Source organism: Metarhizium brunneum, chromosome 1 (genome assembly GCF_013426205.1).
Source record: "Metarhizium brunneum chromosome 1, complete sequence".
Lineage (NCBI taxonomy): Eukaryota > Fungi > Ascomycota > Sordariomycetes > Hypocreales > Clavicipitaceae > Metarhizium > Metarhizium brunneum.
Window position 1 is genome coordinate 6,522,396 of NC_089422.1, and position 21,149 is coordinate 6,543,544.

The 21,149-nt window shown below is 49.4% G+C and overlaps 5 protein-coding genes across 5 annotated transcripts; 2 read left to right on the forward strand and 3 right to left on the reverse strand.

Annotated features, from left to right (window-relative positions):
• Positions 1 to 1,234: 1,234 nt before the first annotated feature.
• On the forward strand, positions 1,235 to 2,137 carry G6M90_00g019780 (uncharacterized protein; the record flags this gene model as incomplete). Its single annotated transcript, XM_014693079.1, has 1 exon — positions 1,235 to 2,137. The coding sequence occupies one exon, from the start codon at positions 1,235 to 1,237 to the stop codon at positions 2,135 to 2,137; it is 903 nt and encodes a 300-aa protein (XP_014548565.1).
• A 946-nt stretch (positions 2,138 to 3,083) lies between these two features.
• Positions 3,084 to 4,409, forward strand: G6M90_00g019790 (uncharacterized protein; the record flags this gene model as incomplete). The annotated part of the gene is made up of 6 exons (XM_066129842.1): positions 3,084 to 3,154; positions 3,236 to 3,308; positions 3,374 to 3,582; positions 3,652 to 3,788; positions 3,862 to 4,025; positions 4,104 to 4,409. 6 exons carry the CDS (start codon positions 3,084 to 3,086, stop codon positions 4,407 to 4,409), a joined length of 960 nt encoding a protein of 319 aa, XP_065985650.1.
• Positions 4,410 to 5,111: 702 nt separating this feature from the next.
• On the reverse strand, positions 5,112 to 6,619 carry G6M90_00g019800 (uncharacterized protein; the record flags this gene model as incomplete). Its single annotated transcript, XM_066129843.1, has 3 exons — positions 5,112 to 6,060; positions 6,135 to 6,264; positions 6,331 to 6,619. The coding sequence occupies 3 exons, from the start codon at positions 6,617 to 6,619 to the stop codon at positions 5,112 to 5,114; spliced, it is 1,368 nt and encodes a 455-aa protein (XP_065985999.1).
• Positions 6,620 to 9,405: 2,786 nt separating this feature from the next.
• G6M90_00g019810 (uncharacterized protein) lies at positions 9,406 to 10,056 on the reverse strand (the record flags this gene model as incomplete). Its single annotated transcript, XM_014693076.1, has 1 exon — positions 9,406 to 10,056. One exon carries the CDS (start codon positions 10,054 to 10,056, stop codon positions 9,406 to 9,408), a length of 651 nt encoding a protein of 216 aa, XP_014548562.1.
• A 3,975-nt stretch (positions 10,057 to 14,031) lies between these two features.
• On the reverse strand, positions 14,032 to 16,538 carry sor3_0 (Sorbicillinoid biosynthetic cluster transcription factor; the record flags this gene model as incomplete). The annotated part of the gene is made up of 4 exons (XM_014693075.1): positions 14,032 to 14,668; positions 14,738 to 15,112; positions 15,171 to 16,275; positions 16,412 to 16,538. 4 exons carry the CDS (start codon positions 16,536 to 16,538, stop codon positions 14,032 to 14,034), a joined length of 2,244 nt encoding a protein of 747 aa, XP_014548561.1.
• Positions 16,539 to 21,149: the final 4,611 nt, after the last annotated feature.

Below are 21,149 nucleotides of genomic sequence, written 5' to 3' on the forward strand. Positions count from 1 at the left end.
TCAAAGCTATTCAATTCGAGGTTTTTTCCTTTGTGCAGTATATGCTGACAATGTGAATCTGCCAAACTTTGCAGAATGACGTCTTCCCAGACAGACATGTGATTTCCCATTAGCCGTGCCCATGCTGCAGCGGACGAACTGAGCAGTATGGCTGAAAGTCTGAGTTGCGACTCTCAGGTCTCTGATCTGCCCAGAGCCTCTACAACCTGCTGCAAAGTTCCGGGCTCACCTCGAAGAACCTCGATTGCTTTGAGCGACGCCACTAATGTGAAAAGAGCCGTCCCGGTTAAGGTGACCATATCGCTAACGAACAGAAAATTTTGGCCATACTGAATCGCTAACCACCCTTGCTGCATATTATCCTGCACATTCATGGCACTAGGGACGTAATATTCTTGGAGTGTGTGCTGGATAGGGATCTAAGAACCGTTTCAAATGATGGATAAATGAAAGACGAGTCTACGCAGAGAGCAGGTCATCAAGGACCCGAGGCATGAGTTCAAACTGGGTTCGGGCTTGCGGGGTAGTATTTGGGTTGAGGTATTGATTGTTCATAGATTGCCCAGTGCGTCACAACCCGGTCGAAAATCACAGGGCGAGCAGTAGAAATGAGCGGCAACATTAGGGGGGGGGTTACAGAAACAAAGGGCAGTGAAGGCCCTCTTGTTGTAATCCTAGCCATGAAGTTGGCGATTTGACACTACAGGGTATGAACATGTCAAGTACTGCATAACACCTGTCCCAGGCGCCGCAGACTCAAAGAATGATGCTGTGACAAGAATATTGAACATGGAAAGAACATGGAGGCACCAAGAGCCAGGTGCCCAAAAATCAAGCCATTTCGCGCTCGAGAATTCACTGCGTTGGCCATTCATATTTTTTGGCTTGTTGCTCTCTTGAACAGCACAGGTCATTTGACCACCCATTACTTTAAACTCTTTGTGTTCAAAGGTGACGGCTCTCTCTTTTTTCTTGGGAGAGGGGGGCATAAAAAGGCGCCTTTCTACTGTGCTGTGCCTACGATTGACGTCTTTCATCTCCTGCAGTGTTAAATCGACGACTCCTCTGCCTCTGGCCGCCAACCGTATTTTCTCGACAAGACTTCACTTCTCAGGCTATAGCACAAAACAACAAGTTCCTTGACCAGAGTATGTAGACCTTTTCAGAAACCCTCGGCGGAACATGGGTCATGACTAATAAGGACAAGGCTAGATACCACAGGAAATTCACCGACATGGAGGCAAGAAACCGCGAGGCCAGGAACCGCCGCAGGCGTGCACTAAGATGGACGGCTAGAGAGACGGATGCTGCCACGAGGGACCTCCAGTTGATCTTGGGAAGAGGGACCGATCTTGGCTCGTCGCAAAAATATGGCCATGATATATTTGGTCGATATCGCCTTGATCCTCCCGCCTTCCGCCGCCACGGCACCAGAATCCGGGTCTACAACATGGACACGCTCGACGCCGCCGCCGAACTGCGGAGGCAGGCTATGGCAGATCCGCGGTGGCGGCGAACCCGCCGACCCGCCGTCCTCAACTTTGCCAATGCCGACCAGCCCGGCGGAGGTTGGTGGAACGGCGCGGTAGCCCAGGAGGAGGCCATGTGCTACCGCTCGACGCTAGCGTATAGCCTCCATCGACGGGACTACCCGTTGGACTCCCTCGAAGGGATATACTCTTCGTGCGTCGCCGTCCTGCGCGACAGCATGAGCTCTGGCCACGCGTGGATCACCAACAGAAGGTTGCTGAGCCCCGACACGGTTCGGGAATTACTACCCTGGTATAGCGCCCTGACCGTTGCAGCAATCTACAAGCCCCGAACGCGATACGAGACGATAGGCTGGTTGCGGCGACAGACCAAAGTCTTTGCCTATAACGCGGACCGGCAACTGGCCAAGGACAAGATGAGGCTCGCATTGCATATGGCGGCCATGTATGGCCACGACATGCTTGTCCTTGGTGCCTTTGGCTGCGGCGTCTACGAGAACCCTCCCTGGGATGTTGCTCAATGTTGGCTCGAGGTGCTGAGGGAATATGGGCCCCGCTGGCGATGTGTATGGTTTGCTGTCTATGACCCGCAGGGGCAGGGCAACTTCAGGATATTTAAAGACGTGTTGGACGGGAGAACAGTTTAAGATGGGGTGGGCCGAGAAGGAGTTGGTACTATCTGCAAGCATCGCATGTCAATTAGTACGATAGTTACCGGATACAAGACACGATTGGGCTGCATCGAGGCGCACTTTCGAACAAGGCGTCCAGAATTCGGTGACTCGGGAATGTAGACCCCAGGTGCCTTGTCTCAACGTGCACCATGGCATCAAACACGACAAGCGGGGTTTCATCAGTCATGGCTGTCTGTCTGCCCATTCGAGGCCCATGCAGCCAGTCGCCGGCAGCTTCAAGTGCCTTGCCATCCCAAACCAAGATTGTCAGAAGCCCCTTTGCGCCCCCGTCTGGTCGGGCTCCTTGTGGCTAGTATGGCCAGGCTGTTGCTGGGCCCGTGGACACCGACGTAATAGCCAGTGGGTTGAGGCACTGAGGTGATGTCATTGTGTCCGTGGTTGCTGTGATTGAAATGAACGGTCAATCCGTCGCCGTCTCCAGGAAAATGCGCCGCAATTTGATCGCGGCACCTGTCATGTGGTGGTTAGAGAATGAATGTCTTTTAGAAGTTGAGTGGAAACTACTAGGTTAAGTACTTAGGTAGTTACATATGTACCGAGTCAATCCGAAGCCTCCGGCGACACCAACCTCAACTGTTTGAAATCCAGCGACAAACGGGTTTCAACGACCATCAACGCCCAGATATGCACGGGCCAACAAGCAGGTTCCGAGTACTTGGAATGCTGGCCCCAAACAAAACGCCATGTCGCCACCCCCCACTTCCGCCACAATAATCCGCGTCCGCTTTGCCATCGTCAGCAATCATCACCATCGCCATCGCCATCGTCACCAGAACAAGTTTCCTTGGAGACCTCGTCCATGGGCAGCATGTCGTGAGTGAGAATGGCGCGCAACATGTGCCCCTCGAGACATTCGCAACGTGCCCTGCCCGCCCCGCCAGCGCCCTCTTGAACGAACATGTCCAGCAACATCGTTGCAGAGTCGTGGACCTGGTACGCCCTGGTCTGGTTCGTCGTCGTCTGTCGAATGTAGGTTTGCGCCGCTGTCGACCCTTGAATCGGCTCATTTAAAAAAAATCCCACGCATCTCATCTCACCTGCTGCGTCTAGCATCTCGCAAATCCTTCTTCGAGGATCGATTAAAAAGCTGAGACCCGACGATGGACTGATTCTCTTCGCCATGGTGCGTAACCCCCAACAGGCGGCCATCACAGTCGCATGGCGGAGCTGGGCCTAACCTCTCTCCAGATGACCTACACGGTGTTGATTGTGAGCATAAACATTGTGTCCGACACGGCCAGCAATCTCATCGACCCAGAAGACCATGTTGTACTCACGCCCGAGAGCCTCAGGGAGCGGCGGTTTGGGTCCAAGATGGTCTTGATTGTCGAGCAGATGCAAATCAGCACTGTCTGGATAGTCAAGACGTGCCTGTTAATCATGTACTACCGCCTGACGTGAGTTCACTCCATATCTCACCATATTTCACAAACGCATAAGAATATGCCTTGTTGACCCGCCTTCAGACTGGGCCTCGCGCAAAACACCGCAGTCAAACTAGTCGCCGTCTACATTGCCATCGGCTGGATAGTCATGGAGGTATTGTACTTTGGAGTGTGGTGTAGACCCTTCTCCGGGTATTGGGAAGTCCCTCCGTCCAACCGTGAGTGTTTTTTTACCCTCCCTACCTGGTTGGCGTGTGCGCTCAGCAATATTAACCGATGCGACTCAACCAGCTCAATGTGCAACAGCCCTGCATCACTTGATCACGAATGCCGTCTTCAATATCTCTTCTGATCTCATGATTATCCTCATCCCGATACCGCTACTCCTGAGAACCCATTGGCCCCTCAAGAAGAAGCTCATTCTCTGTGTTGTGTTTGGCTTGGGAGGCTTTACGGTGAGTTGCACGAGCGATAGTCTTTGCAAAGCGCCCCAGACCCTCTTTGTGCGCACTGCGTAGCTAACCTGGACCTAGATTCTATCCGCCGTTCTCAACAAATACTACAGCTTCACACAACCATATGGATCGCAATGGACATTCTGGTACATTCGGGAATCGTCCACCGCAATCATCGTCGCCAACCTGCCTCTCACGTGGACGCTCATTCGCAGAGTCTTTAGCGTCGGCTCGTTTAGGGGCGGTAGTGGTCGAAGATCAAGCGCAGCAATGCGATCGACACAAACGGAGAATGAGCGCAAGCATGCGGCATATAATCCTCATTCCGCCGTGAGAGAGCCCAGCAGCAGCAATCAAAGTCAAGAAGTGGATGGTACATTATAACATAATATTTTAGTGCTTCTAGTAAAGCTTACCATATATATTCTTAATGAATGTAGTATTTTCATTCAGAGCTATTGGTACTGTTGTTGGCTGCTGCTGCGTGAGATGTATCTGCGGGTATGCAGCTTCAATGTTGGATCACTGTCAGCTAGCAGTTGCCGTAAGTAATAGCTGCTTCCTTCACCAAACGCAAAACGACTTTACGGAATTACATTGAATCATACTGCATCACGGTACCATCCACGGGGCCGCCACAGCCAAGAGGGATTTGGGCTTCACCCTGTTAGCATGAGAGTCCTAGCTGGCCATGCCAAGTCGAACAGGGCCAGAATTACAGGTACCCGGTTCTATGGCTTGCCGTTCCGCTTGGTCCAGGACGCCCAACAGCCCGTAGGAATTCTCAGGAGCATTTTCCAAGTTTGCAGTTGTAATTCAGCCCGCGAATCATTGGTAAATGCTGGAAGAAAAGACGAGTCATGGCAGAGTGGTCTCATGATATGCCGATTGAGTTATATGAAATGCTACAAAGATATATATGCCAGACTGCCGTAGCCATTAATTAATTATTCAACACCACTTACATCCACCCACTATTGGGCGGCAACAAAGCCAGCGCTTGCATGAGCGCTCAAAGGGAATGAAGATTGTTTCCTGCATTCATCCAGTCGTGCTAACCTTGCCAACCAGCCAGATCAAGAACATCTATTGCGACAAGTAATCGATTCGATTGCTTACCCCATTATGGTTTTGGGTCTTGGCTCCAGGGAGGCGGTGGATCAGGACTTTCCATCTCCGCAATCTGGTGCATCTGTCCCCTTGATTGTTGGGCGACAACGTTCCAGGAGGTGGTGAAGGACTTTCGGCCGCCATTTCCTGCAGTTGCGGCAATTTTGACTGTTCCCATGTCGCCGCCGTACTGACGGGGCTTCCAATTGTCGATACGGTGTATGAGTCGTGCGGCCCTCGACTGTAATAGCTATCGTGCGGGTGACTGTATGGCACCTGGCTAGAATAAGCAGGAGCAGGAGAGGCTGCTTCACTCATCTGGTTCTGAGCGGCGGCGGGCGTTTCTGCTGGCTTGTTTTGTTGTTGACGCCGAAAGTACAGCCACATGCCTACCGCCATCAGAATGACAACGGAGCCGCCAATCACGATGCCTGCAATAGCTCCTGCAGACAGGCGAGAGGAAGAATCGCCCGCAACTTCCCCGGATGAGGTTGCGGAAGAGTTTGGCGATGAGGACATTGTTGGAATTACTCCTGTCGCAGTGCCCGTTGGGGTAGAAGCCTTGAATCCATATGGTTCCAAGTTCTTATATGCCTCGCAATCTTTCTTGGGTACAGCCTCTGGGCAGGAGTCTGCATAGCACACCGAATTCAGTTGCCCATTATCGTCTGGCGGCGAACATTTATTGTTGTATTTCGTATTCAGAGTTGCAGCTAATTGCTGAGCATCGGAGTCCGAAAAGTTATAGTATTTGCTGGCTAGCATGAGTTGGTCGATGAAATATGCCACTTCTGTCGAATTTAAATTCATAAATTTATGAACATAGGCAGGCGTGAATGGGGCATATTCCTTTGCCACAAACACGCTAGCATTACTGCACTGGTAGACTTTTCCAAAGGTAACATACCAATGGGAGAACAAGATTCTAGTTTATCAAGCATTTGGTGAGTGGCCATTTAATCGCGATATTGTTTCCAGATGGCTAACGTGGAGACGTACTCTTGATTTGAGTCCGGCTCAATTTTAGCAAAGACCGTAGAGCCGTTTAAAAAGGCAAGGAGGGGGTCGAGACCACCTCCGTCTAACCAGTTGATCGGTACTGGTTGGTCACGAAAGTTTGTAGTCGCCTCTACCACATTGTTAGCTCTCCAATATATGAGACGTTTGGCTTGGAATATGCCGAGCTGTTCCATACTTGATCCGTCAAATAAAGGACGGAGAAACACATCGTAACCGTTGAACTTCCCCTTGTTGAAAATTCCGGTACTATTTGGATTTGGATCTGGCAGGGTATCTCCGCCAGCGTAAGCGTACGCAATAATACCCTGCATCAAACGAAGCTGTGTCGCGACATTACTTTCCCCAAAGACCTTTTCGGCATAGTAGTCGCAAATGGTTTGATTGTCTCGTCGGGAAGCGGCGACTACTCTTCCGATGTATACGGCGTATAAGACAAGTGAAAGCTTAATGCACTTCGACAGCATTTCGAGGGAGTCCTTGGGATTTCACATGCGAATTGCTGAAGGGGAAGAAGCAAGTGAAGAGGGACAGCAGAAATTGGAAGGGAAGAGGGGGGAAGGCGGCTCATCAGGGAATCTCTCGTGGTACGAGACATATGAAAAGCGAAAACAATGGCTTGGCACAGAGAGCGCTCGCCGAACCAACGAACTCGGGCAGTCAATCAGACCGCATGCAAGCCTCACAGCTTGTCAACAGCCTTGTACGACGTTCAACTCGGGCAACCTGCGGTCCTGGTCCGCGGGGGACACGCCCAATGATATGATTTACACTCGCAGCCACAATCGTATTCATGAACCATTGACGGATCTGCGCACCGTGGGTGGTGCTTTCGTTGGTCCAAGTGCTTATGCACAGCAGTCGGCAGTGTTCAGACTGGCCTGGTTGCTGGTGTTGTCTTTCCATGAAATCCAGGGATTTGGGCATCAGTGAGTTGTGGGCCGGCGAGATGTACTTGCAACCAGGAGAAGTATTTGTATTGTGATACGTACTCCGTATAGCTATCGTGTTCCTGAGGGCCTCTCTCTTCTTCTCTTCTTCCTCTTGAGAAAGGTGAAAGGGGGTGGCGCCGGCTCGTCGCCTGCAAAGACCCGACACCTTCGTCCAATTTGCAAACACTGACAGGGCCAATAGTTGCGTCAACAACATCGGGATTCTGTGCCAAAAACGAGACTCACTGCAAAGTTCTGGGACATCTTTGTAAGTGCCTTGGAAAGAATGGATGGGTTTTCACCCCACTGTCATGCCTGACGCAGGTCTGACGAGGCTTAGGACGGGGCCTCTCGTTGGCAACGCCATTTTTTGGCCGTTGCAAGATTCTCAATTTGCTTCGCAAGTGTGTTGTGTTACAAGAGCTTTTGCAGAATTGGGCCTCATCCCCCCGCCACGCTGTAGCATGGTTGAGAACGGCCAAGCTCGCAGACGTGATTGCCCGAGAGAGGACCAGGGCAACTTTGAAGGTTCCTGACCGATGGCGATTTCCTTTAAACCAAAAAACGTCGATGCAGCTTTGGCGTAGCTCTTGCCTCTGGTAGCCCAGCACAAACCACTCAGAGAGCCTATAGTCTCTAATCATTGCATCCAAATAGAATGCTGCAGCTTTCCTGAAGGCTCCAGTCAAAATCATCGTCCATTGTTCGGTTAGAACAGCACTTTAATTTGACAGTAAAGTGGAGGTCAGAAAGTTGTTGCGTTGGTTGGCCCTCTTTGGCTTCGACTGAGTGATCTGGCTATTTTCGCATTCTTAGAGAGCCCAATCACACTGGCCTTGCGGATAGTCGATGCCAAGGGGTGCCCAATGTGCGTGCTTTGGTCAACGTCATGGCCCAGTCCTTTCTGCTCGAAAAGTCAACAAGATCAGCCAACATGAGAGACCTAGGTGGCCATGGGATGGCAATACAAACAAATCACCCCTTCTCCAAAGTTGTACGAAGTCATAGTGCCGAACCAGGCTCTGAAAAATTAGACGGAAAGTTGTGTGCCAATATATGGTCTTGGCACCCTTCGTCACACAAACCGTTTCGTCTTCCACTCGTGGACCATAGAACTGTATCAAGCATGATGGCTACCCAATTTGTGAGTCCTATAGTGCGTCTATCATCAGCCAACTTTGAGATTACACCTCAGCCGACTTCATTGTCGCACGATACATAGCTGTGACCTATTACTTCAACGGCCTTTGTGCGCGTGGATTTTGCGAGCCTCATTCTCCGGGATGAGGGGTGGCCCTTCCAGGAAATGAGCCTTCGAAGCTGCATACATAGAATCGAGGACATGTCAAAACAAGCGTCGGTAGAAGCTAGCTCATAGCTAAAAATATCTTCCGATGGAGGCATGGCTCGTTTTGTATCACGCGGTGAAGTGTCTTGTTCTGCCGGATGGTTTCCGGTGCAGTGCAAGGGCTTGTTCGCAAGGCAACTGGTCGTCCAAACCCCCCAACCTCAGTCCATCATTGATCCCACTTAGTAAGGATAAGTCTGCTTTGTCAACCAGCACGCCAGGTTATTCTCCAAAACATCGTTACATACACGACGTCCGTAAGCTGCCTGTAATTAAATTGTTGTTTGAGCGCCTTCCTGGACTGGATTCCGCACTGTTGACACAACTTGCTTGCATGAAACGTCGCACAAAGTATTGTTCTGTGCAAGTACTTCTTCCTGTGCGCCATTCTCCGTCTTAAAAATATGACAGGTGAGATACTCAAGGTACATAATAGTACTTTAATTTTGCTGATTATCAGGTGGTTAAAAAGATATCTTTTAGTCTTACTAAATATAGGCGACAAACCAGCAGCCCCACATAACAGTGCGAGCGCTTTTGATGAACCCGTCGTAGTCACCAGGATACAAACCAACATTGAAGCTCAGGAAAACGTGATCTAGGCCACATAGCATATCCAAGGCGCTTCTCTATTCCGACCAAGCCGATTTCCCCCCTGGTTATGCCCAAGTAAAATTGGGATCCACATTAGCCCCAAGATTGGATCTAGAGTGCCACACGACTTGCACTTCAGACTTGCGAATAGCTTCATGGAGGACATTTTGGAAGCAATACAATGCGATCAGGGTTGGCACACTCGAGAAGCAGAACGCTGAGGTCACAGAGGCTGCCTACCAGAGGAAAGAGGAGATGGCTGGCACTCAAGCTTCATGAGCTCAGTGACGAAAAGGAACGGCGAGGCGAATAATGACACGTAGTGCCATGACTGCTCGCATGTTTATGCTGGTCATCATATTCGCGCATAGCTGCCGCATCAAGCCACTTTTGTATATCTTCCCTGGCTTTTCAAGTACTCTGTGTATCGTGCGTTCCGTTCCGCTATTTGTTGAGCCTCCGAAGCAACTTTTGGGTCCTGAAATAGTTTGGTCTCGGCCTCCTCAAGCTCTCTGGCGTCTTTTCCCTTGGCAAAATAATTCTGAAAGACACGATTGAGGTCGGCAGGGCGTCTAATAATATGAGCAACGTGAAGAGAGGTACTCGATGGGTCGCGCCACTCTCGATTGGGCTGTTCGGGAAGTTTATCATCAAGGGCCAGGGCGACAGAAAATGATGAGAGGAATAACTTATCATAGTTGGTCCACGTATGGCCGGTGACCCATGATGGCGGCGTGCAAAGCTGGCGCGGGACGACGCTTGCAAACTGCCAATCAATGAAGCCGACGATCCTCATTTCCTCATTGACTATAATATTGCTTGGTCGTAGATCTGGATGGCTGAGAACGAAGGGACCACTGTCGAATTCAGGTTTTATAACGCTACTGAAGTAAGGCCTCATGCTGCTGAGGCAAAACATATCATACCGAACCTCATCTTCCGGGTGATCATGCCGTGGCGCAAGTAGATATCTGGAAATGAGATCGAACTGGGACTCTACAAATGCCTTGGACGATACAAAGCTTGGCATATCTCAACAAGCGTCGTTTGAAGATTGAGTCAGAAGGCCGCCAACTATCGGCTGCGACGCGTTGCCGCATAGCGTTAGAGACCCAATGGCAGGGAGTTCGAGAGACCAGAGTTCTGCCAAATAGCCGACCAGTTGGCGGAAGAATGTGGTCCTCATTGTACCGTTGGCGCGGAGTAGCCTTTCTGTGGCTAGAGGCGCCCCGGGAATGTAATCCAGAATGAGGAACATTTGCGTTGCCGTGGGGCTTGCCGTCAACTTTTCCCCTTTCCCATATGCGTGGACTTGGGCCACCGGTATACTTGTCTTGATGCGAACGAGACCACAGAGAGAGTTAGCTACCAGTCTGCTAGTACATGGGGAGAACTCACTCTATAGTGGCCACTTCGCTGAGCAATGTTTCCCACGGCTTATAGAGAGCAGGTTCAATAGGAATTCTGACAACCCATTCCTCATCATTATCAAACTTGACAAAAAAGCAGACATTGTAACTGCCTCTGGCTTGTCCCATGATATCGCAACTTCTACCGCCGTTGTAGCGCGATGCCAAGGCCTTTATTTTTTTTCGGAAGCAGCGATTCAACGAAGTTGTCACTGGCCTTTGCCACTTCATCGTCGGTCAATGCCAGATATTCGTCGTTTGGGGTCGTGTCGCCGGTTATAGTCGTGACAGGCTCCTGAGCAGTGTAGGACGCACCGCCCAGAGAGAGCAGACATCGCCAAAGGCGAGATACCACCGCATCTATCCAGCATCGTAGACTTACCAAGAGCCTAAAGGAAGACATTGGTAGTTGCCGCACTTCGCGGGTCTCAGGGATTCAAGTTGTCCACAATGCTTCAATGCATCGCGTCAACGGCTCAGGGTTCTGATAGTAGTTCGAGACTCAATTTCGTGAATCGCGACTGTCAATGTAGGGGATAGATATTTCAGGGCTAGGCAAATCTGGCGCCATTTGTGGAGAATGCAAGGTCGAGGAACCAAAGTCGTTCTGCATCAAACTCCGCAAGTCCATTCATTCTCTTGGGCAAAAAATTTACCGTGCATGCTTTATAATATTGACACTACGCGGGCACCTGTATTTCTTTTTCTTTTTGAAAGAGTGTGGGGAAAGAGGAAACAAAATCTGAACCGAAATATTGGGCTTCCTGGCTAGCACAACGTTTTCACATCATGGTGTTAATGCGAGAACAAGTGTGGGGACATCATGCTAACGCCAGCGTTCAAGCCAGAGTTTAGGCCAATAAACATGGAGTGCTACTCCGTACTAAGTCCAGGTACAGCTGACGAGTCGGTTGTGGCATCTGAAGCCTCCAAATTTCCGGAGTCAGGCTCAAAATTTTCTGTCGGGATACGCAAGCCAGGATGCCCCTGTGGATCAGTTAAATGTGAGTCTGCGGTGATCCTGAGAGACATTGATGTATGTAGATGTTGTGATTGAACGTGCTGCATGGCCATCCAGTGGGATTAAGCGCTGCATGCTCTGTTTATAATCGGGCCGGGGGGGTTAAATGCAGTCACTTTGCTGTGGGCCAAGTGCCGGGCTGCAATATTCCTGTGGTGCGAGTATCGGCAAAAAAGGTCGATTGAGCCTTGTGCATGTGTCAAGAGTACCGGACATAAGATTACGTAGCATCTCATTCGTTTTACTCCGCACAACATCTGCACTGGCTCACCACCATAGCCACCTGGTGAGTTGGAAGCAGGGCCCGGAAGAGAAGCAATAATTGACGCCTGTTATTGGAGTTGGTCTGCCGCCTCAAACTGCTATTTGTGTGTCTTGTCCAAAGAGAAAGGCTCACGCCTATCCATTTCTCCGAACAACCAGCCTGGTGCCTGAGCGTCAAAGTCAATGTCGAGGTAGAAATTTCCTTGATGGCGTCGTGCCACATTGACCTTTCAATGTTTCGGCACTGGGGGCAAGGCAAGTGCAACCCAGGTTGGATTGTGGGGTTGGCAGCACCTGCTAAACGTCTTGTGTGTAACATCAGACGTCAACTGGTACTAGTACGTAGTAACTACAAACGAAGCGTTGTGTGAATCAGCTTCTTTCTCTTGAAGGGAAACACTGCGGATGCATAAAATAGCACCACCGTACCACAGGGTATCTGGGTACTTTTGTGCCGTGGTAGGCAAGTACTACATGCTTATGGCATTCATCGTGTGACACCACCCCTCAGTTGATTTGCATCGCTCTGCCCATTTCGTCCAGAATTGCACCCCTGACTCTTGTTCATCAACTTTCTTCCTCTCGACGGCCCCGGACAAAGGGATGGACAAGTCTGGTCGCCTCAAGGAAACTGCACTGACACTTGGAAAATCTACCGACAAATTGACCACGGCAAGAAATATATACCACCCCGAAAGTACCAATGGCAGCTTTTTGCAAAATAAGACAACAGTCCAAGTAGGGCATTGGTGTATCTATCAAGGAGGTTTGATTGGCAAAACTTTCATCATCCATATCATATGTGCGCGTTGTCCATCTTCCAATCTCGACGATGGAAGCATTAGGCTCCTTTCAACCAATCTCCCTTCGACAGGTGACGCAGCTTTTTTTTTTTCTCTCATAATGGACAAAATACAGAGACTTGTCAGTCAGTTACAACGCGGCATGGAGGCACACGCAGCCCTAGTACTCCGTTCGCGTGAAACGTCTGGTGGCTTGTTGCTCGCCGGCATGGCTTCGTTAGTCTCGACCAATTCAAAGACAGAACCAATGACCGTCAATCGGCTTCGACTACGGAGTACTGGCCTTGATGGAGACAATGTCGGCAGGCGGATCCTTGTGGGGTAGCCGACATCTAGATTCCGGGGTCCGGGGTAAATATTGCCAATCTAGATTCATTGACTAAATCCCCAATCGGGGGATCAAAGTCGTATACAAAGCACTTCAATTTCAAGCAGCATTTAAACGTCGTCAAAGGCTCAGAAATTATCGAATTTGCTCTCCAAACTAAACAATCATTCAAAATCGTTGGCCTCACCAAAACGTGTTTCAACATGGAAATCCTTTATACCCAACCCGTCGAGTCCTCTCTCACATGCGAGCCGTGCCGGGATCCGTCAACATCACCCACATAAGCCGACATAACATTGCACTCGTCGGAACAGTCAAAGCATTGAATCACGCCGTTACCCAAAACTCATACCCAGCTATAGAAGACTTTTTCGCCGAAGACGGCTATTGGTGAGACCACCTCGTTGTACGACCACATGCCGTACCTCGATTTCCCGCTCGATGGTCTCGAAAGCCCGGCTTCAAAGTGGATCATGACCCCGACGGTGCAAGTCGTTTCTTTAAATGCTTCCGACGCGGAGGAGGCTACTATGTTAACATCGGGGCATTGAGTTGATTGCAGAAAGCAAGGCTAGGATGAAGCAAGGACAGGAAATCGACCAGATATTACCACGTCACATTCGGTCTAGTGATGACTCAAAGCTGGAAGCTGACGAGGTTGTGTTTACAACGGGCTATCAGAACATGCAGATACAGACGCGACGTTTGGCGATGACGTGGCAAACAATGTTGGCGATGTGTGAGTATTCAACGAAGAGGGCGAGATGAGGACTGTCTGGCAGAAGAGTGAGCATCTCGCGTTTTGTTTTCGTGAAGGAAATTTGATCGTGCCGGTATTATTCGAGACTTTCAGCATTGCATGCAAATCAAGGGCTTAGAGGAGTTGGTATCAGCTTGGTGACATCTAATCGGAGTTCGTCTTGGCTACATGCCTAGTTATGAGATGGCTACGAAGTATTGTTGTGTTCCTTGAGCCCTCTTTCTGCCTCTCTCTCCTCTAAATATACACTGGCAATTCGTGCGAGGATGTAATACATATGATGTACCAGAAGTGTCGGTCAAATTCATCAAAACAAGAGAATCGTCAAATATTTGCGTCTCATTACCCCGCGCTAAGCCATCAGCATGATGCCGTTGCATTTACACAAATAGCGAAAGGGGCACCCTGGGGTATCCATCATCATGTATCGTTCAAAACATTCCATGTATTCATATCATTCAACCATGAGAAGTCATCCACCGTGAATGTTAAGTCACGGATATCGAGTTCCGGAAATTGTGAAAACGATTGGTCTTGCTGGACTGCGGGTTGTATACCACCGACGTGTGGAACTGATGAATCCATCGGTGACACAGTGGTATCAAAATGGGCCGAGGAATCCATTGTAGAAGCACCACCATTTAGAATCTTCGACGACAAAATTTGAAGCGCTGCAACGCACCGTCGAGCTGATGTATTGACATGTTCGTGGGCCTGTAGCACCTTCATGACTTCGCTCCAAGCCTGATTAATATCTTGCAAGTTCATTATGTCTGTCCGCAACTTAGCAGCAATAAGGACGGTGGCAGCGGAAAAAAGATAATAGACTCGGTACCACCAGGCGGGAAGAAGTCCCACAGTTCCATCGTTGGCCTGGTACTTGAGGAGGAGAGAGATAATACTTCGCGCTATCTCCACACAATATATCGTGCATTGCTGCATTACGCGGGATTGCAGACTGTCTGGTGGTCGAGCAGCGGCGACTCCGAATCCAGGAGGTGGTAAGCAAACACGTGCAACGACAGGGCGGAGAAGAAGCATTCGAGCGTGAAGAAATCTATCACAATTAGTCAGTTGATTGAGGCGTTGTGGATATTCCAGACACGAATTCTGAGTGCATATGTACCGTATGTGCAGGATAACGGCCTGACGATGCGACACCTCATTGTTCGCCACATCAGCGTCGCTCAGTACTAAAAACTTGGGGAGGCTCTCTTCCCATTTCATCATGGCTGAGTCTAATTGCATGACCGCGGCAAGGTCTTCATCTTTCCTGTCATCGTGAATCGTAGAACGAGGCCGCGACCCGGGTTCGGAATATAAATCAAGAAGCACTCGGTGAGTAATTTCGTAGAGCTCTATAGACTTTACAAAAAATGATCCCTCCGTCAGACGCCCATAATCGTTTGGCTTGGCATTGGAGGAAGTCAGTGGGAGCGGAACAGCAGAGGCAAGGTTCCGTGATATCATGGCAGGGCGCCCATGAGTCAGCGATACCATACTAAAACAAAAGTATAAGCATTCGTGAGTGTCAGGCGAAACCGGTCAAAGCAGCTTACCGGTCCATGAGCACGCAACCATGCCATATCCTCCGGAGCAGTTCACGCTGACTTGTGGTTGGCTGTAAAGCTGATGTCTCAGGTAGATGTAGGCCGAGGCTCTGGGCGACTCTCACAGCAGATCCCACAATCATCCATGTTTGATGCGGAAGATTTGTGCTCTGCAGATACTGGCTCATGAGAAGCAGGTACTGCACGAGCTCCAACGATCCCGAATCCCAAAATGTCAGGTCAAGCAGGTCTTTGGCACGTTTGAAATATACACCGCTTGTCTCGTCTCTGTTTTCGGGTTCCATGGACTCAACCAGCTGAGTAGCCAAGGCAAAAATAATGTTCAACGTGGCAACGAAAATGACTTCGTCAGTATCAATGGGTGTTCCAGCAAAAAGATTGGCATAGTTCTGCTCCCATTTGCGCCGGTCCAAAAACGGATACAGTGGATCAACGTAGAACCAATATACATTCATCAAATGATCCGCCTGTCGACGAGGCGGCAAGACCTCGTTGGCACTATTGTGCATGCCCGCTCGCCTAGGTGCATTGAGGTTTCCAACTCCGAGACTTAGACCAGGACGAGCGGGTTTCGGCTGAGCCTGGCCGAGGCGACTGGCAACAGCGGCCTTGATCTGGGAAGTAAAGGAGCCAGCACTGCTGCTTCCGAAAAACTCTCCGGTGCTAACATCATCATCGACAACGGCGGTCATGGAGTCAATGGCGGAGGGGCTGGCGTCTGGGGCCCGAACAGATCCAGCATCCGAGATTGCAGCAGTCCTTTTGTCCCGAGGGATGGCATGTTTGACGTCGGCGCTTCCCTTACCGGGAGATGGACCCGGTAGCACGGGCCGGAACGTAGACACCTGAGATGATGAGTGTGGTTCTTGACAGTTGCGAGAAGGGTAGGGGTCACCACCGGGTGGGACATGATGATTGGTGAGATTGCTTACTTGGGCTGGATGAGGCTGCTGCTGTGGCTCATTCTTCGCCGGCGGCCAGTCTGTATAGGTTGATGGTGATGTATCTTTGTGAGGCGCGGCAGGCGTACCATCGCTGTTGCTGTACCGGCAGTGATCTTTTTGGCCAAATCTCTTGGAGCAGTTGCCGCATGCTATTGTTGGGTAAGAGTATTGGTTAATGAAACTGGTCTGCAGAATATGTGGAACGGAGAGGCCATCGGAATGAGGCAATATATCATATTTCGGAAGTCGGAACAGCTATGGTCTGGTTGGAGGATGTCTGCTCACCGGGTCGTGCGCCGTCACACTTGACCTTTCGGCTGCGGCAAGTGTCGCAGGCAACATCGATCTTCAGTCTTTTAGGCCGACGTGGGCCAAAATACAAGGGAGCTCCCGTTGGAAGATGAGTATCCATTATCCGACCAGAGCAGATATGGTCACACAGCTTATCCCTCGGCTTGAGCTCCTGTGCCTACCAAGGCACGGGGCTGGAAGATGGAGTCCAGTGGCCCGTGGATACAACTGAGCTTCGGGAGCGTCGGCTCGTGGAGATAAACGTTCGGAACGGTTTGTACAAGAAAGAGAGTGACACGAAGATCGTATATCTCAGTTTTTTAGACGAGATCTCGCGACAAAAAACGTCAGTCTCTTGGGGCTGGCAATCTGAATTGGGATCTTTGCGACTGGCGTTTGGAGGCCTCAGTATAGCAGGGATGTATGAAAGGGATGCCGCTGCAGCGCGCACAAGGCTATTGGAGAAGCCAACAGCGTCACTCAATCGATCGGGAGCAAATCAAAATGCTTGGGTGTATTCCTGGGGCTCCGAGCTCGATTGTTTGATTGTTCCGAAGCCGCACGATGTGTTGCAGGGTTGCAAAGTTGACGGTAGGACCAGTGTCAGTTGACAGTGGACATCAACTCGTTCCTTCCGGTCTCTGCAACGGATCTGAAGCTCCACACCTTCACTGTTCTCCACCTGCCATAACCGGAAGGCCTGAGCTCTTGATCCATGTCTGGAACATGAACAGATCTAGATCCAACTTCTAGTTACATGTTTGTATTTGTGCAATCCCGGGCTGTATAAGAGGTTGGTATGTTCCTGTATCTTCAATCTCGCAACACTTAGTAGGTCAATCCAAGTCGTAAACAAAGTGTGTGTCCAAAACTTGTACTCTTGACCACCTCAGGTAATCTCCTCACTAGTATCCATGCGATTTCCGAGGGTCGCCATCACCCTTTTCGCGTTGGCTTGTGCACAATTGACAAGAATAAAATCTGCTGGCTGCAGGGAAAGTCTACCGCTATTACAGATGGCAAGATTGACAATGGAAAATTTATGGAATTCAAGCTGCCAGGAGCACATACCGCCGGATACGTGATGTCAGGCTCCTTACCGCGAATGCAGTAACTGGCCGACATTTTCTCATACCATTTTGCCATTATGCGTGTGAGCTTTGGCACGGAAAATACGTTAATAGCAGACTGTGCCGTAATATCACTCACATTCAGCTATTATACTTTGAGAGGAATATGTGCTTGAACTCTACACTCCCTCAGCAATGTAGCCTGCCGTATACTGAAGTTGACGGCTACACGTTGCACCTGTCTGTCGCGCTACGGTCGCATTACGGACATGGTGTAAATGTGAAACCTCCGAAGACCTAGCACTCCCTACTAACGGGTCTAGAAATCGGCAAATACAAATCAGGTAGTCTGAACTGCCCTCTCAGCCATCGAGAGAACGATCCGAGTCCGATCCGACAATATCCCTGTTCCGAGCCAACTTCAGATCCACCGCAACCTCAACCCCATGCAATCCCGAACTGCCGCTCCGGATAGCCAGAAACTCTTATCCTGAATCGACACCAAGACTTAAAAGAAGGACGTCTGTGCTAGTAGGCCGTCCCAGAAAGTCTTTTAGAATTCGGCGTTGGTCTTGGCTAGCTCCGTGTTTCAGGATGACATTTCGGAATCTGTCCCAAGCTTCGTACCTGAACGGATCGCCGGAAAAGGTAGATTCAAACGAGTCTGTAGCAACAACTCGTGCGCTAATCGTCTATCGTTAATATAGCAATAAACACCTCATGTATGACTTTGAAGTCACAGCACGTAGGCGTAGTAACCCGCATGGTATCCCGACATGAGGTGTGTACAAGAAGCGTACGGAAAGGATGCCTCTAGCCTTCGACTGAAGTGGTACTTTTCATCTATTCTCAAGTTGACACCGGACAAATCTATTTTGAGCAATGCATCGCGGCTTGCGGGGTTGTGAATGGCGAAATCAAAAGATGCTAAGGCTCAGCACAGTTTGTAAGCATGGAGAAGTCAGACGCGATACACGATACGAGCAGTTCGCTTTACACGCGTCAAGTGTGGCTTCTTGTCGTTGCTCGACTTTCAGGTCTGTCAGTTTATCTGGACTCCTTTGTGGCGGAGCTGGCAAATTGGGGTGTTCTTGGGCCCAGGCGTCCATATGCGTCTCGTCCAAGTGTGTAGTGGCAGCTGACTTTGATGAGGACATTTTTCATCCATAACCACCGTTCAAGCATGTTGGCAACGCCTTCTTCGCCAAAGTCTACGCTGCCTTCTAAAGCGTGTAGCTTGACGAATTTGTGTCTACTCAAGTGGTCATGCATGCAGTGGCCGAGTTCTTAAGCCGGCGTTTGTTGATTCGACGCGATATTCCGTATCCCTCGTAGATACCCGTACCGTGAAAGACCGTCTTTACATGTGCGTGCGTTAGAACCACAAGATTATGTATACTTGACAGTGAAAAGTGGCACATAAGTGTCGTCGCTGGGTACACTCGGTGGCCGTCCGCGTCTTCATAGCACTGTGCGGTTTTAGCAAATCGTCTTCATACCCGGGGTCATTGTATTACCATACCAACTGAAGGTAAACACATTAATTTCCCTTATACTTGTTCGGCCGTTCCACCATATCAGCGTACAGATAACCGAGGAATGCCGCCTCGCTTGTTGGTCTTTTATCCCATACAGCCCACACTATCACATGTGATGCCAAACATGATCCGCCAGATATGTCTTGTCTAAATTTCCATAGCTTAATTGAAAGTATTCAGCATAAATATCCAAAAGGTGGGAAGTGTGTACTCGAGTGGACAGTACTCCTTCATCTCCTCGTGCTTGATGTGTCGCTCCTCATCAAGAAGTCGATCATGATATAGTTTGTCAAAGGAGTCGAACGTGACTCGCTTCAAGTCTTGAACCTCACGGCCCTTATAGGGTAATCGGGATTCGGCATGGCTTTTATACCGAAGCCGTCGCGTTCTCATTACACAGCAAGACAATTTCTCTGAATACAAGGTCTTTTTTTTTAAAGTATCTGCCAAGTTGGATGCGTCTTCTTGTCTTGGAGTCTCAAGCACATCGTAAAAGTGTTCAATACTTGTCCACTCACAACTGGACTTGCCGTTTGCCGCTATTATGCAAAGGGAGGCCTTTTAGTTCTTTGTCAGGCACACCTGTAAGTTGCTCTTTTGTGAAAAGTATGTCGGCTGGAATATATTCTCGAATACTTGGATTAAACTCAGTGCACAGCTCTTCAATTTTGGGGCTCCTATTAGGCCAAGTTCGAATGTCGTCTCCGTCCAGCTTCCCATACCCACATTGCTCATATCGCAAGGGCGTTCGATTGATAAGCCAACTGGATTCAGAATCCAGCAAGATATTGCTATTGTTAACAGATTGTATGAGCCTAGATAAGTCGGGTCGCTTTACTACTATACTATATTTGTATATTCGAGCCATAACTTTTCTGCCTCTTCAACGGCGCGTTGAGTCTCGGCGTCAGGAGACGCGTAGCAAAGAGCAGAGATAATTGCTCTTTCACCCGATTGCTTATTTTCTAATTTTGAAATGGGGAGTAGGACATTGAAAAATGTTGCATCAGAGGCTTTAACACTGTTGACTATAGCATCGATGGTTCTGTGGTGTTCCATTACAAGATGTTGAGCAGTGGGGAGAATGCCTTCTATAGGGGTACCAAGGGGAGCAATTGAGCCGAGGCATCTTGGAGACATGATGCTCAACGAGGATTTGTTGCCCGTTTCCGCAGCGCTCCGTGTGATCGTGGGAAAGACATGGGTTTTGAAGAGGCAAAAGAAACCCAAGACGCGGTGATTAGTTGAAGCGTCAAGTAGTGGACGAATTCACGTGGCATGTTTCGATCCAAATGTCAACGGTGGTAATTTTGGGCTGTGTGTGGATTAAGCTGCGCAAATCAAGTTCAAAAAAGGGCCGGCATTGGCCAATCGAAGACGCTTGAATTCGCCTCGCTTCATCCCACAACCCCGTCAGGATGTCCGTTTCTCAAAGCCTCAAAATGCAGGGTTGGGCCTCTGACAGCTGCATGCCCAAGTCGATACTACTTGTCAGTTGGTAATTGGCACACTTATGTAGGATGAGCGGCTGGTGAAGCCGCGAGGACACCAGGGGTGAAGTGAAATATGACAAGAATATCCCTTTGAATGTGCGCAGGTCCAATTGATGTATTTAACCCACTTTTTTTATGATACTTAAGGATACTTAAAAATACTTTTTTATTAGTAATAATAACTAATATATTTTTATATACTTAAGTATCTTTAAAAATTATAATTTTTAAGTATATATATCTTTTAAATAAGTAATTACTATTAGCTAGAACCCTGGTCCGTTACAAAAATTGGACCTGCGCACATTCGAAGGGATGTACCAGCACTACGGAGTACATGTAAGCCTCAGTGTGAGCCATCTTATTCTTACTTACTTTAAGTACCTAGGTATTTATGCCTCGCCTGCTACACCAGACCCTTGGTATTTCTCAAACCGCATGACCCAAGCCGGCCCGTACCTGCCCTGCCCCATGCATGAGATATTGGACATCTCCCCGTTCCCATTGAGCTCAGCCACGGCCCACAACCACTCCAGGTCGCCCTTAATGACCCACAAAATACCCGGTCCACTTGTCATCCCTGGTTGTCATATTTGCCCCAGACAAGACTGGCCATAATCCTTGTTTATTA